The sequence below is a fragment of the Poecilia formosa genome, unplaced genomic scaffold (genome assembly GCF_000485575.1).
Source record: "Poecilia formosa unplaced genomic scaffold, Poecilia_formosa-5.1.2 Scaffold62, whole genome shotgun sequence".
Classification (NCBI taxonomy): domain Eukaryota; kingdom Metazoa; phylum Chordata; class Actinopteri; order Cyprinodontiformes; family Poeciliidae; genus Poecilia; species Poecilia formosa.
Window position 1 is genome coordinate 1,547,363 of NW_006800001.1, and position 16,890 is coordinate 1,564,252.

At 41.4% G+C, this 16,890-nt stretch overlaps 1 protein-coding gene across 3 annotated transcripts in view; it reads right to left on the reverse strand.

The window, feature by feature from the left end:
• LOC103139558 (paxillin-like) overlaps positions 1–14,619 on the reverse strand; it is a 34,223-nt gene extending 19,604 nt beyond the window's left edge. For all 3 annotated transcript variants that reach the window (XM_007554241.2, XM_016672567.1, XM_016672566.1), the window contains exon 1: positions 14,524–14,619. In XM_007554241.2, coding sequence (XP_007554303.1) covers positions 14,524–14,536 — 13 coding nt within the window. In that variant the 5' untranslated portion in view covers positions 14,537–14,619. The remainder of the gene's footprint in view (positions 1–14,523) is intronic.
• Positions 14,620–16,890: the final 2,271 nt, after the last annotated feature.

The following is a 16,890-nucleotide window of genomic DNA, read 5'->3' on the forward strand; positions in this document are numbered from 1 at the left end:
CATTATGGAAATTGTTTGATCAATCTTTGAGGATAAAAAGCCAAAAGTCTTTTTGGCTTTTTGTCCAAAGCTCTACTTTTGCAAGTTGCAAAAGTAGAGCTGCAGGTTGCAGATGCCCGGCCTGTGCACCATCATATTTTTTATCCTGCTCTTTTTGTTCAATTATAAATATAGAACCTCGTGAGAAAAAGCATTTTTCTGCTTCTTTTCCAAGATTAAAACCCATTCCTCTGACTTAAATGACATGTTCTCCTGCTTTTCTGATTCTGAAGAGAAGCTAAGAAAGATGGGCCTCCGGAACAGGAACTTACAGATTAGTGATTCAAAGTTCCTTTAATCTAAAACTAGCTTGAAAAAGAAAAGCACAAACAAAAAATAAGGAACAGGATTTTTTTTTAAAATTATTTTTACATTTTCTGTAATTAAAGATGAATTTATTCCAAGGTTTCTATACATTTTTACTTCTAACGTCCATCCTCATTTAGAGCTAATGAGCACAGACGCGTACAAGCATTCAGCACGCTTTTATCTCTGCAACCCAAGTCACGACATTCTGACGCCCATCTGAATTCTAACAGTGAGGAACAGATGTGGGAGTAAACAGACGAAAAACAGGAGAAAAGATAACTAAACCAAGAAAGGTTATGTGTGTGCATGGCGGTCACGAGCCAAATCCTCAAAGGCCAAAATGTGGGTTGACACAGATTAAGGAGACTCCCTTCCTCCCAGATGAATGATGTGCATTTTAATTACATGAAAACTGCTTCACATGGGGCTTATTATAGGAGAGAGAGAGAGAGAGAGGGAAAAAAACGATAAGATGAAAAGAGGAGAGGGAAGAGAGCCGCAGCAGAAGAAGGGCTTAAAATGACAGGAAAGGCCTAGCAAAAGGAGGAGGTTGGGGGTCCAGGGCAGGAGGAGGGAAAGGAAGCCATTTGAAGAATTTGAGGCATGTTAAAAGTGACGGCTGATGTTAGATCAGCAGCACCTGGATCACTGCTGTTCATGGTCAAACAACTCGAAATTCAGACAAAATCTACACCAGCGTTTCTGCAGGTTTCAACAACTAAAAATTCAGACTTTGTAAGGCCACTATGAATTAAATTTAATATATGTATCATGCATATATTTTATATTGCACCAGTGCCAGGCTTTTTTTTTTTTGGATTGACAGCAGAAGTGAGCCAGTGGTAAAAACGAATGTGGTCCGGCCAGCTGGCGATAAATTTACACTTTCCCATGACAGACGGGGGGGAAGGCTAGCTAGCTAGCAAGAGCATATTAGCAGGTAGTTAGCGGTAGCTTCAACCACCCCAAGACACAGAATGTAATGAAGATATCTGTGCATGACTCAAATGTTGGCTTACATATATTCTATATATAGGACCCTATATATAGAAGATTAAATAGCCCTGCCACAACAAGATTTAAGACCTGTGATTAACTTACAAAAGGCTAACTTACTTTTTAAAATGAATTCAAGACATTTGAAGGACTTACTTTAGGATACATTAATTTAAGTACGGACACCATGTAAACCAAGTGACATGAATTCCCCTTTACAGAGTTTTGTTTTGGTCTGGAAATCAACAAGAACAGCCCAGCAGTAAGTTCTGCCTGGGCTGAACTCTGCTCTCACTGCCCAATCCATTATCGCTGCTGACCACTGCATGGAGTAAATCAATGCAGCCTGCCACTCAGTGCGTCCAGTCCTGTTCATTCAGCTCTACTGGAAGTGATTCATTTCAGGAAGCATGTACTGTAACCGAACATGGGACTTCACCGCCTGCAGGGGGTGCTGTTGAGTCATGTCAACGACAGACACACAGCTCGCCACTTCTTGTTCTTCCTTTTGGGGCTGGTGTAGAGAGAGAGAGAGAGAAAAAAGGCTTTATCTCGGAGGATTGAAACGCTTTCTCTGATAGCATTTCCCCTAAAGTCCGCAGGGAAACTGTGAGAATGCATATTAGCTGGGAGATGCTGTCTGAACAACACATTTACCTGTGTTTTTTGACCTTTTACTCTGCATCAGCCTGCTCCCATTCCCCTCAGTGCTTCCCTGTGATGTGTTTGATGTTTTGCAAGGTGCGCTCCGGCTGATATGAATTCCTAACGTGCCGCAGCTCGCCTTCCACAGAGCAGGGAAAGAGTGAAAAATGTGCACATCAGCCTTGCAAGATACTGTCATAAGAAGGCAGGAAAGGAGAGGCAATAGCTTTAAAAAGGAATAAAGACGTCCGTAGGAGCGAGTTTTCAGAATGTCAAATTTTAAAATTGTCAAAACTGCAACTTAGGTTTGTTTGCAGCTTAGAAATTTATTACGACAGCCTTCTGGGTTCTGCTGTGAAAGGATTGGCCTTTCGATGCCACATGAGCAGACAGAGAATCGAAAAGTGTGAATTCTAGACATTACTGTGTCAAAAGGGAGGGGGGGGAGGGAGACAAACCCCACCAGGACTGTTACTGATGGGTGTACTTTAACATCGCCCAAATGAAACCCTGTGCTCATCTAAAACAATCCAACTGGCACCTAATTTAACAAGCTGCACAGCAAGGTGCAACAGAAAGCAGGGACAACATGCACAGGTGGCTCTCAGCACGGCTGCCGACACATCAGACGGGCGGCGGCATCTGGGCCGACTATAAATACTTCCCCACCTGACCCTGACTGCAGGGACAACGGACCTACCATAGATGATTTATGAACATCAAAAGCAGCAGTGGGCCCTCGCAGACCACCCAGCCGGCTTGCGCCACATATCACTACTGCACCGTTTTACACCCCTCTGCACTTACTTGGGTCTGAGAGCCACTGCTGCTCTCACTCACAGCTGGTGCACTTCCTCTGTGAATCTGCATGTCCATATTCTGAAGTGAAATGTGAAAGTTTCACAACTCGTCACGCTTTGTCAGATGCCTTCTAACGCTCTCACGCTTTGTTGCATAACTACCTCAAATTTCTGTGTGTTTTTGCTTGGATTTTACTTAAGCACATAATTGTGAGGTGTAAAGGAAATGACGGATGGCTTCCCAATTTTTGTGTCTACATTTTATCTCCTTTTACCCGTTACCTAAGTAACAGGCTATAAGTAAATAATGTGCAAACAGTACATCTGGGTGCAATTTAATCTCAGTATAAAATACAGCTGTTCTGTGAAGCATCATGAGGAACAAGGAGCTTTCAGGGAGAAAGCTGTGGAGACGTTTAGAGCAGAGTTTGAACACAACAGCCAACATCTCATGGAGCAGCACTTAATAAATCATTCAGCAATGGGAAGAGTTGTATTAGTTTGAGAAGCAATGACGTCATTGTTTCTGTGGTTGGACTGGACTGGGGTCCCATGTTTTGCTCCATCAAGTGAATGACAATAAACAAAGTATATAAAAGTATATAAAATTGTGGCTGAGGTTCATCAAAACGTAAAAACAAGCAGGTCAAGCAAAGACAGAATGGTTTCGATCAATTAAAGTTTATGTGTTAGGAGGGCCTAGTCAAAGTCCAGACCTAAAGCCAACTAAGAATCTGCAGCAAGATCCAAAAATGTTCACAGATGCTCTGCATCAGAGTTTGAGGTATTATAAAAACAGGAGTGGGCAGAGATTGATACATAATTTTCAGAATTACTCTTCATTATCTGTATTTTTTAGACAAACATTAAAATAGCGCAGCTCTACATGTAATACAGTCAGATCAGTTTTATAGTGACTTAGCTGTTTATAGATGAGCTGAACTGGCCTGAATGAGTATCACTCAGGAGTGTTTCAGCTCTATGAAGCTTTACAGCAGCTTTTAGCGTATTGATCCACAGCCCCTCCAGGGCCTTTTGCACAAATGTTACTTGTGAGGCGTAATGCAAAACACGTCGCAAACAGAGCAGCATCCAGATTCCTGAAGAGCTCTAAACAGCTGTCACTCAAGTTCTACTGTAAAAAAAACACAAAACAGAAGAATCTGAAGATCAAATGACGAGTTTAAATGTTTCACATTCACAGAAATAGGGTAATTATTTAAGGTGGTTTTGTGAGGTTGAGGGAAAATGTGCAAAAAGGCTGGGAATATATTAGGAAAACATATGATTGCCGTTAAATTGTTAACCACTTTTCCTCACTCTCTTTACTTTACTTGGTCATTATCAGGTGTGAGAGTCTCTCAAAGTCAATATCCGTTCAACTGGGACAATGTGTTACCAGCAAGCAGAGAGTGAAAGCGCCGCACTTCCTGATTATGGAGTGAAGTTAATGACGACTTTAATAGAAAATAGAGGCACTGCTTAAGTCTGCTGAAAAATGATCTTTCAATATGGAAATACACAAGCATGGTGTGAACTACTAACATTACAGTTGTCAGCAGGCTAATATTTCCTGGCTCCTTGCAGAGTGCCATATTCAAGCGTATTACTGGAAAATTGAGTGAAAGGAAAAAAAATACAAGCCTTCTGCACCCGTGGATGTTACGCCGACCACAACAAAGTCTAATACAACCACCTTCTTTCTCAGTAATATTTACCAACTCATACTGCAATGAGGTTATTCATTCAGTTAAACCAAAAAAAAAAAAAAAAAAAAAAAAAACGTGGGTGTGACACATCATCTCTGCTCGTTTCTTCACCACCTCTAGCTTGGTAAGGAGTCTGCTTTCGCAAATGCAAATTCATTTTTGACCTTGGTCATGTTGTCATAAGCATAACTTATTCTTTCCACTCCAGTGTCCCGTGGAAGCCTTACGGTTTTAGGAACAGAAATAATGAAGCATTTTAGCCATATTATGATGTCCACAGTACAATTTTAATGAAAACGTACAAATGGAGAGCTGCGGCTGGATATTTTCTCCTGATACGTGCAGACAGGATCAGAGGCAGCAGGAAGAACTGAGCTGCTGCCGCAGGTTGGCGAGGTGGGGAGACATATCTGCTCACCGAGGTCTTTGTTGCATGAACAGAGGGGGTTTGAAATTGATCTAACGTAACACAGGAAACCAGGGGAGCTTTGAAAAGAGCAGCCTGTTAATTAGTGATCTGCTTTTGTTCTTTTTCAAAGGTTTCTTGGACCACACGCTTTGTTTCCTTCTTTAGTTCAGTGAGTCTTTTTTAACCCTATTTTAGTTTCTGAGTTGCAGGCTTTTTAACCCGACATGAATACTATGAGTTGTTAAACTTCACATTGAAATGTGTTGAATTCAGCTGTTCTGATATGCATTTATGGTGGTTTTTGCACTTTTTTGTCTTAGAAATATGTACTTTTACACATGATACCCTTCAACGGCCATTTTGGACAGGTAATACGTCAAGAAAGCAGGAAAAGGTTTTAGCTTTTTAGCACTTACATCTCCTCTTACCCACATGCACAGCTTATGGGCACTGAAGTTTTTGTATGGTATACAGGTTGCCTGAGTAGCTATACTGAGCAAAGTAAAATGGTTATTTTTTTTTCTACTAGTTCTGTAGATCAAACTCTTAATCTACCATAATCTAACAGAGCTGTTCGTGTGTGGCATTTCTGGGTTTCATCATGCATGAGAGAAAACCACGATTCACTGATATTTAGCAGAAGAGAACATTTAAGGGTGAAATCTGCTCATTTTTCTGCTTCTTCCCTACACTCCGTTATTATGAGTCTCTGCAGTAAAATGAAACTGAACTCATTTTTTATCAGACCAAAGAACTTTTGCAGCTTAACCATGAAAGAAAAAGTAGAGTAAATTTGACTCGAGGTGCAGCTACTGATAAAAGCGGCGACATCAGCCGCTTTTATCAGTAGTTTCTTCCATCTATAGGTGGAAGAACGAGTTAAAGGCCTTAAAATAAATCCATCTTTTAAGACGGCAGTAAAATCTCACCCTAAAATTTCCATCAATTAAAAAGACGGAAAAAAAAAAACCATGTCCAAAAGTTTGTCTTTTTTGTACAAAATCACAAATTTCCCAAATAGTTACTACTTACCTAAATGTGCCCAGATGTTCAGTCAGGACAGTAGTTTAAAAAGTTTAAACACAACCAGTTTTCACCTCTTCCACATCACAACCACAAACTCTAAGTGTATTTTGTTGAGATTGCATATGATGAACCACTTTATAACTAAACCAATTAAAGCAGCTGTTTTTGTACAGATGACATTAAATATGGACGTTAATAATAAGGTAGGTGATGGACTAGATTTGATTTGAGGGTAAAGAGGCGAAGGTGCTGAATTCACACTTTTGAGAATTTTTTTAGGCGAGAAGATGGTGTCACTGTTATTTTTGTATTTTGGGCTTGTTTTTTGGTTAAATCTTGTATATTTACGACAAGACTGTACATTCATGAATATTTAAGTTAGTTTAATTCAATTAACAACAAAACTAAAATCAACCATCACTAATTTTCCTTCCACTTCACTTATCCACTAGGATCTCTTGGTCTATCGCGTAAAAACTACCTTAAAAGGTTTCTGGGCATATTGCAAAAAAAAAAAAAAAAAAAAAAATCTTCAAAGGGTGAAAATAGTTTTATGAATAACACTTGTCACTGTACAAAGAGTTCCTCTTAGTCCGGTTTTTCCAAGGTTTGCTTAGAAACTACATCAAGTCAAAGAGACTTTATTTAAGTGGAGATTTTAAACCAAATCCATTGAGAGAGATTGAGAGGAGCAGAGCGCTCTAGAAATGCACTGAAGTGAATCTTTATCTTGTTAAGAATTCTCTTTGGAAGAATTACCATCTAAAGTGTGGGATTTAGTTCTTTAGGATGGAGTGAGGGCACTACAGTTAAAATGCAGATGCTTGGCTGAATAAACAGATTGATTTGCAGTTCTTCTAATCAGTTCTGGCCTGCCTGAAATAGGTCACAGCACCAAAATACAAGTAGCTCTTTGTCTCCCCACCAGCAGCACCAAAGACAGAGTGAAGAAGGTGGAAAAGAAGGGCTTGAAAACTCTGCAAAGCCAAAACGTATCCCTGGAAAAACATTCAGCCAAAGCCCCGTGAGTGTTTCTGAGCTCCCAATTCTCCATGGATATAAACCTGTGAAGCGTCATTGACGCTGCCATATAAACTCCATCGGGCCTCCGGCGCGTCGCTTCTGTAATGCGTCTCTTTGAGCAAGTCAGAATCTGACCGCAGATCCAGCTGTAACGGCAAACGCAACGCTCACTTTCGGTCTCGCCCCCCCTCCGCCTCCGTCCGCTCCGCTTCGCAGTTCATCAAAGGCTCGCTTTGTGACAGCTTTATATCCCAAATAGGGCTGCGGGAGCAGTGTGTTAGCGATTGTTTAAACCTGCCACGAGCCCAGAGGAAACCTGCTGGGCTGCAGCTCATTTCCAAATAAAGCAGGGATGTGTTATCTCAGCCTGCAGCCACAGCAACCATGCAAGCTCTAAGAAAAATGACATTTGCACAGCAATTAGAAGAAGAGTCTGAGGAAGAGAGAAAAAAGGATCCTGCAGGTGCATCTAAAAGGCCATCTGACAGTGTGGCAGCTGTAATTATGATACACTGTAGTTAAGCAGAAAAGCAGCGGTTAGAACAGCCTTGTTTCCTCACAGCCCGATCAAATGTTGTAATCACTGCAGCAGCATCGTTCTTTGTGAGAACCGTCTGCAGGCCGTTCCGCAGTCCGCACCAGAGGACTGGCGGCGACGAATCAGCTGAGACGTCAGTCAGCTGCAGGACTGGAAGAGATGAGAACCCAACAACAAAGCGAGGAGGGAGCGGCACTCATCGGAGCTCAGCGGGGTAGAAGGGCGGTCGATAACCGCTTCAGGCACACAGCGGAGTGCATACAAAGATGCACAATGCAAAAATATGTCCTCGTTTTCGCTTCGTTTCGTCGTGGATAACAAGCTGCACGGAGACGTTCTGGTTGCCTGGAGGGAGCAGCAACAGAGATGGATGGATTTCCACTAGGGAGTCAGGGTTGGGTGATGCGTACTCACAAGTTGCTGTGACTCGCATCATGTCTGGTCTACACGGCGGTTGCTTTTGCAGCAACGAACTGTGGCTGCCATTGCGGCACATCAGTACATTACTGAGGGCGCCTCCTGTCACGAAGCGTGTTTCTAGCTGGACGGGACGCCGCCAAAGGAAAGGGGTCACCGGGCTCAGCTGGCACAAGCACAGAAAGTGGGACGTGACCCCCTGGTTGTTCAGCGCCACCGAGTCCTTGCGCATTTTGTCACATTGCAAACGAAAACTTTTCTGGAGAGTTTCTGGAAAAGGCCGACACGACGCAGCGCATAATTGTGAAGTAGGATTCTTGATTCTCAGTCTTTGCTACGACAAATCTGAAAAGTGTATCATGTATTAGCTGACTACTTATTTGGACTTTGAATTCAGGTCAAGTCGTACAAGGGAAATAAAATACAGTTTTTGAAAATATCTCCTGTCTTTTGTCATTTCTTTTGAAGAAGAAAGGAAAATGAATAAAAATCGGAAATCGTTTTTGCTATGATACAAGCAGAGATTTTATTTTTTACCCACATCACCTTGTGGGAAAGTGAGCATCCGTCCATTCCCACATGGAGTTTTTCACCAAAGTTTTAAATGCACTCTATTTCAATGTTTCATATGTTCCCTAAAGTAAAGTATGCAAACTGCAACCTTTACTTGTTTTGGCTTGTTTTCCTCCCAACAATGGTTTTCTTCTTGACTACAGTTGCGGACTGTATGGCTAATGGTTCAAAAAGTTGGAAGAGGTGTAAATAATTTTTGCACATCACTGAATATCTTTTTCTAACCAGACCTTCAGGATGCAATGAATTTCCTTCCTACCTAGATGGTTTTTTTAAATATATTTTTCTACATATTTTTTCCTCCCTTTTCTTTTCACAAAGTTAAGAAGCAGCATGAATATCGACCGTGTCTGCTCTTACGGAGCGCTGAACCCATGAGAGATGACATGACGGTCGGCTGAGCGTCGAGCTGCTGCTTAGTCAGCTGCACTAACGGAGCTGTCTGTCCACACCAGCAGTCTGTGATCATGAGCGCGCTTAAGTTTGGGCTTGTGTGCGTCTGAATGTGAGTGTGTACTGTACACCATATGCTTCAAAGCCCTGTAGCATTTTGATTTTCAAGTCAAGCAGATGGACAAACCCAAACAGAGATGCTGTGTTGGGGCCTTGGGCTCCTGCTCTGGCGGTGTGTGTTCGATGCGCCTCAAGCCCAGAGAAATTATCACACAGTGCAGGCTGGTGTGCTGCAGCGTCGGCCTTAGTCACTGCAGACTCACGGGCTTCAAAGAAGAAGTTAAGTTTTTTATATATATATCATAAAAAGGAACCTCAAACCTCAACAGCTTTTGCTATAAAAAGAGCCAAAAAATATGTGACAAAGTTCAAGGTTTCTTTTTCGAGATGAAGTGTTTCAAATCAGCATACAAGAATCTTCATTTTACGGTTTCTGTTGCAATGCCTTAACCTTACACGACATCCACTTTCTTACAGTTTCACCGAATTTCACGTGCCTCGCTAAACCGACTTTTAACACTTAATTTACAATTTTATTGAAAAGAAATTTTAAAAAAAATGTAACAAGCTTTTGTCAGATGTCTGTTTTATGACAATAATTTGAAATGTAGAGATAAAAGAAACGGGAAAGTTTTCTCCGATCTGCGAACGGTCCTTTGCCAAAACACTCTTCAATGTGAATGTTGTTACTGAGGGAATACAACATCCTACAGTGATCTGATAAACTTTGATTTCACACCTGAGATAAAAACCCGGGGTAAAACACATCCGACTGCTGACCAGCTGCATCACATGTAAGTACGAGCAACATGTGTCCAATGACAGGAAGATTAAAAGTTTATTTGAGAAAAACTAGAAGTTCCTTTTCGGAAAGGAATCCACATGCAAAACAGTGACAATGAGAAAATATATGCATTTTAGAAATACTGTAAAAGATCTTTATAAGAAGGATACTTGAAAATAAATAAAAGGATCAATAAATTAGCTGTTGATGCTGCTTGTGTGTAAAAAAGTAAAAAAAAAAAAGTGTGTGTGCTTAACCAAGAGTTGGAGTCATGACCTTTGATTTTTATTTTGTGGATCAGAAGCTGGAAGGTTTAGAAAGCACTAATCTAGAAGATAGGCTGTCATCTTATTTGGCCACAAGCTGAATTTTAAACCGTTTGTAGAATTTCTTCACAACAAACAAAGAGATGGACAGAAATGTGATGCTTATTTAGCTGCAAAAGAGAAGTGTCAGCTGTAGAGGAACCAAAGATAAAAAAAACCCTCTCTTGTACCTCAGCGTATTGCACAGGATCATGTTCACTCTGCAGTATAGGATGGGTGATGGTAGCACACTGGCATCAGATTGCTTCATCTAAGCTCCTTCCATCGGCTTCAGGGACAGACATGAGTTCAGACCATTCATAAAACAATGCTAAATACTACAGTGATAATTCAGGATACTATAAAACCCAAATGCAAGCAAATCTGTATTGTGGGAATAAACTTAAAAACAAGAAAATGCCCTCATGCAGAAATTTGATGCGACTTGCAGTTTGATGCCGAGTGTAGCACAAAGGAAGAAAAGCTTTTGATGTTGCCGTCGGTCTGCAAACAACAATACAAACTAAATTTAGACCCATCCGAGTATCTGGGTTACTCCAGATCTCCTCTGGTAAAGAACTCCTCTCCTCACTCCCGCAACTTGAGTGACATTTCTAACGCTGAAGCCGCTGTGCTGACAAGCCTCTTAGCTCACGATGTCACCAAAGTGGCATCAGAGAGACAGAGAGAGAGAGAGAAAGAGCGATACGAGGTTACTGTATTCGCAGGCGCATATAAAAAGCAAGCAATAAAACAGCGCAGATCATCAAAGTCAATAAAATAAAGTTAACTTCAGGGGGGCTCGTTGACATTCATGTCTTGTCGGTGCAGGCCCGGAGCGGTGAAGCAAGAAGCAGCGCTTGGCGGTGCTGATAACTGAGGAGAAGAAGAGGGCGGAGGAGGGTGGGGGGCGGGGGGGTCAATAAAAGTTTGCCTGAGAGCGAGCCTCGGATTCTGAGTGGCAAGAACCGGCAAGGACGATGCAAAATGCAGATAAACGCACACCTGGCGTACTAAAACAAAGCTTTTCGTGCACCCTTTTCAATCCGCCTGCATCCGATTCGCACAATAAAGGCTTATCTCTCCTTTGGACCGTCGATAGATCGCAGGGCTTCGGTTTCCTGCACGGCATAACCACAGGAATGGTGGGGAGTGGGAAAAGAGAGGGTGGGGCATTGTATAGCGTTAAAGGCAGATAAATGTTGGCTAAGATCCATTCTCTCCCAAAAACCTGCCTGTAGGATCTCCTCTGCAAAAAAATAAAAAAATAAAGGGTAAAACTGAGGCTGGGAATAGAGCTTTCAGGGTTAGAATCTCGACTTTCATTAGAGCTGCTGGGAGGATATGGGAAGTAGGAAGACAAAGTGATGGAAAGTGGGGAACAGGCTGGGGGAAGACCTGGTGGCAGGTTTCTAGGTGCTGCTGGCTCAGCTCTTAAGATGCAGGGATATAGGTTTAAAAATAGGAGCAGGTTGTGCTGATGGATCTCCATGGTGCCTCATCACCGTGGATGAAAGCACTCCACGGTGGATGTGCTTTCATCCAACTCTCCAAACCAGATTAAAAAAAACAAAACAAAACCAGCAGACCCCACTACGGCTTTGATATTATTCACAATGAAAGAGCATGGACCACTTGAGTACGCTTCTGTTTGTGTGCCACATTTCTGCCTGGTTCCTAAACCGATGACAGAATTTACAGCCCTGTGACATGGTAATTACACTGGGTTGTGTAACACATATTTTTGAAGCAGCTACTTTAAGGAGAGCCCCGTACCAGCTGTAAGCCGAGATGATGCCCATAAATACTGACTGGATATAGACTAGCCAACGACCCTGCTTCACTCTCACTCCCACCAATGACAAGATACCCACCAGGGGAATAAGTTTTAGCTCCAAAAACTGAGCTTTTCCTTAAAATTTCTAAACCAAAGCACTTCTTCTGGGAGCTAAGGCTAACAGCTAGCTCAATAAGGTGAAGGCTAAGGCTAATAGCTAGCTTGATAAGGTGAAGGCTAAAGCTAACAGCTAATTCGATAAGGTGAAGGCTAATACTAGTAGCTAGCTCGATAAGGTGAAGGCTAATGGTAATAGCTAGTTCGATAAGGTGAAGGCTAAAGCTAATGGGCAGCTTGACAAAAACCAGACTAATAAAGAATGTGAAGATATTATTTGCCTTTTTATCGTAATTTAAAAAAAAAAACACACCAACCACTAAAACAGAAAATTATTATCTTCATGGGATATTAATCTTATACACTTTCATGAGAGTCTTTATTTCTTAATTTAGATGTTTTTTTTAATTTAGTGACCGGCTATTTTTGGGTTTTATCAGATCTTGCAATCGTCTGTAAAAGATCTCAGTTGACTGCTAAAGTCAGGCCACTCCTCTTTACCCAATGTAGTGATGTTGTTCAGCTGATAAAACAAAAAACTATCATATCCGTCTTTTGTGAAAGCGCTGATGCTTATTCTCCACCAGTACAGCGTTGAATCAGACAGATGTGATACATTTTGGTTTGAGTTGTTTTAAATTGTTAAAATAAGCTCATGTGGGTCACCGTTGGGCAAGCTGTTAGTCAGGATATATTCCCCCTTTATGCAAACTCCCTGAAACATGCGACCAGATTTACTGTCAGACGTAAAAGTAAATTGGAGTAAAAAGGAAAAATAAAAACTAACAGAACGTATCTGATTTTCTTTCCACAACCTAACTTATTTTTATCAGCTGGTTACTCAGACCACAAATGTATTTCGCACAGCAGCGTCATTGGTAAAACCCAGTGTTCTACCTCCATTTCCTGCTTAGATCATCAGCTTCTCTGTAAGCTGCCGTCCACAGCAAGTGACAATGATTTAACAGTTTATATATTTATATTTACATATAAAAAGTAAAAGCTATCGATTTTCTTTTGGAGTCATTTTAAAATGGCAGAAGACCACTTTGGCTTCTCTCAGACCAGCTATTACCTTCAACTAATTTGTTTTTATGCCAAATGACAAAGCCATTGGAGTTATTGACTCCAGATAATACATTTAATGTGAATCTTTCAACAGAGCCTCATTTTAAAACTCCTGAACTCCCTCTTTAACACAAGTGTCTGTTGTTTAATAGAAACTCCACCTACAGCTCACAGCGGGGGTGGAGGGCATAGCATTTCTTGGACAGCTTTTGCGACACATTCATCATCTTTGACAAACGCATTCGGGTGTTTTTTTAGCACATGAACTCGAGTCCTGAAATGCATTTCACGGATGTCCTGCTAAACTTATCCTACCAGTCACCAGGGGGCAAAAACTGTTCCAGTGACGAGGGAACTGTGTGTGGGATGGTTTGGTTTTGTTTAAATTTACACTAATACAGTAGGCCTGTTTTCCAAAAGTATTTGGAAAAATGTGTCATCCAGTCACCTTATAACCACCTACTTCACACCTGGTTGTAAAATGACAAAGTGACAGTAGGTGGGAGTGCGAATGTTGTTAGCCTGAGTTACTCTGATAACTATATACATAAAAAAATAACTGAACTTTCTGGCTTGCATGTAAATGCCTTCCCCTTAGTGAAACACAGTGACGGTGGCATCATGACAGGGGGATCATTTTCTTCAATTTGGGAAGCAGTTCAGAGTTGATGGGAAGATGGCTGGAGCTAAGTAAAGGTAAACTGCGAAACATGCACAAATTGATTCAGACGGACTAAATTAAAGCCCTCACCACGCTTGTAGATGTAAAATCTCTCCTTGAAGTGTAGCTTTATAACCAGACAAAATGTGGGAAAAAAAAAAAGTTTAAATGGTGTGAGCGTTCACAAGGTAATGTTTAAGTGGCAGGGATGTAAATGAAAATGAAACGGTGAGTTTTATTTGAGAAATATGTTTTGTCAAACTACAGCAAGAAGATAAGCGACAGCAAAAAGGGGAAGAGAGGTGGATGATAGAGTATTCCGCTGAGCCTCCCTGTCACCGCAACCTGTCCCCTCAGGGTTTGCATTTAAAGTTGTAACAAAGTGTACGTCTTACTGAGCTCGCCTGGGTTCATCTGTCTGCCCACGACAATATTTTCAGCAGAAATCAACGTTATCCAACCAGCAGCACGGATTTCTATCAATGACGACCACCAGGTCTTATCGGGTTACTCTCCTATTAGAATGATTATATCACATGTTGGTCCGAGGATAAATAAGTTGAGGAAACCCAACACCAGACTAACATATTAACTTTCCCACAGCAGCAGCACGGTCACCAGTGTCCCCACAAACCTTCCAGCTTATAAACACCGTATAGTTAATGATGAGAAACCCGGTGTCCACGCGTTCTGCTTTCTCCCGTCCGCCTGCGCTGCTTTAATTTAACCCAGAAGGACCAATGAATGCGACAACAACCTCATTAGCAGACTTCCTGAGGGTTAAAAAAAGCCCCAATATTCTCAGCTTTGTGCCCGTTTGCCCACGTAGGCGCACGCGCTGCTTTAATGTTGCCTTCTCGCCGAAATAACTTACCTAAATCATCCATGTTGGACGCCGGAAATGGTTCCAGCGATGAGAACCGGACCGGTCCCTCTCTCTGACGGACACAGCTGGACTACAAAGGTGCCGATTCGGCTCCGACAGACGCAGAAATCTCCCCGGATGAAAATTTCTCCAGCTGGACGCAGTGAAGTTTTCAAGCCCTCTTGCTCCTCCTCCTCCTGGTGCTGCTCGACGAGCCTCCAGCAGACTCAAAAACACACACACACACACACACTCACGCATACACAACCGGCTGCACCCCCCTCCACACACAAACACACACACCGCAGGAGTCCTCTACAGTCCACATCCAGCCCTCCTGCTGCTCCTGCAGACACAACGCAGAGGGAACAGCGGCATCTAGGGGCGCAGAGAGGTACTCGCATCAAGAGTGAGGTATGCGGTGCTTGTTATTCATCATTCATGGAGGTTTCACATTTTATCACGTTAGAATCACAAACGTCGGTACATTTTAACAATATTTTATGTGATAAACTCAACATAAAATATGAGGTGAAAGGCAGCGGATACTGGGTTTAGAATCTCGCTGATGTATTCAGCCCCTTTTATTCTAATGTCATAATGAAATACTTTATAAATGTAAGTTTGTAAAGCCACTTTTTGGTGCAAATACAGCTGTAAGTCGTTTGGGTTTTTCAAACACACTATTTTTTTCCTCAACATCCTCCACAGAATAATTCAGGTTCAGTCAGGCACTATGTAAAACATCATATGTTAAGTTTTGCAACAGTACTCTCAGTTTGAGTTTGGTCTGGACTTTGACTGGACCATTTCAGCATCCTACTGTTGTTGTACTGACATTGGTATTTAGCTTAGCATCTCCCCGTGAACATGTCCCAGTTTTTCTTTCCTCACATAAGAAAATCATTCCCTCGTTTCGCAGCATGGTGTTTTATGTAGTGCTAGTTTTGCCCACATAGTATTTTCTGTGTGGTCCAAAAATTTACATTTTTATCTCATCTGATCAGAGCACATTTATTTTTACACATTTCCTGCATCTTTAATCAGAAGTTGACATTTCTAAGTTGTTGAGTTAGAGATATGAACAGAAATGTCCCTTGAGGTTTGCTTTGTGGGAGAGCAAGAAGTTCAGTCTCCTACCTCAATCTTCCTTTTCTGCACTTTCCTTTTGAGAAGTTTCTAAATGAGCAAATATATAACAACTCGTCTTTTGGTTGAGGGGGCTTGTGCAGGTATAATTTAATGTATTTTCAACTAAAATGAGAAAGAAATTAAGACTATTTGAAGTAAGTTGTGTGTGGGGAATATATGGGGCTTGGAGGTGCAGAACAGATTCAGAGTCAACTATTACTGATGTTCTGACAGCATACTCCATAAGTTACTCCTGCATAAAAGGTAACCCAGATTTTGAACGTGTGCTGCTTGAAGTAAGCTGAAAAAAACAAAACTTTTTAAATAGTTGGTGAAACCCAATAATTCATGATCTACTTCTTTTAATGAGAAGATGTGCTTAAGAAAGGAAACTCAGCATAACCTTCAGTTACTTCTCCTTAAAGCAATGAATCTGGATCTTCCCTCATCCGATGCTCAAGGGGATGTAGAGGCGGCAGCTAAAAGGTTGCAGGGAATACTCTGTGCAGTGTAGCTTTCTGACAGATTTCTAAGCAAAAAGTAGAAATGTGGTTTTTTTTTTCCACATTCAAAATTGTAAGTAAATAAATACTGTTTCTGTTTTGACAGTTTCTTCTGGGCTGGTGAAGCCCTGCAACATTGAACAAAACACCAGTTGAATTAATGGCTGTAAAGTTATGTTTTGATTTTTGAATAGATCACATCTCTAAATTTAGACATAGATTGAAACCACAAACCAATAGTGGTCATGTGCATGAATTTCCTGTTTAGTACCGTCTAAACAGCATTTATTGTAACAGAGCTCATAAAACTCGGCATCAGAATCATTAAGCCAGAAGCAAACCAAGTGAAGAGAGAATAGCAGGACTGTTGCTCTCCCACAGCAGTGATGCACTAATGCATGTAGCCACCAGGTGGCAGTGCAGCAGTTGTAAAATAATCACGCCGTGCCTTACCGTGTGCTTGATGCTTGGAAACGTCTAACAGATTAAAATAAAGAATGGAAACAACGTTCTTTGCAAGATGGAGCAAAGCAAAATCAAGCTGAGAAGATGCTGGACGTACTTTCAAATTCTGTCTCATTGAATCATTTATTTTAACTAATTACTAGAGTCTCAACCAAAACCACCACAAGCAAAGGTTCCTCATTCACAGCAGATGGAATGTGGTAAAAAAAAAAAATGTTTTCTGGGTAACTCCAACAAACTGCCATTAAATAGACTCACTCTGCACAAACAGGAGCTT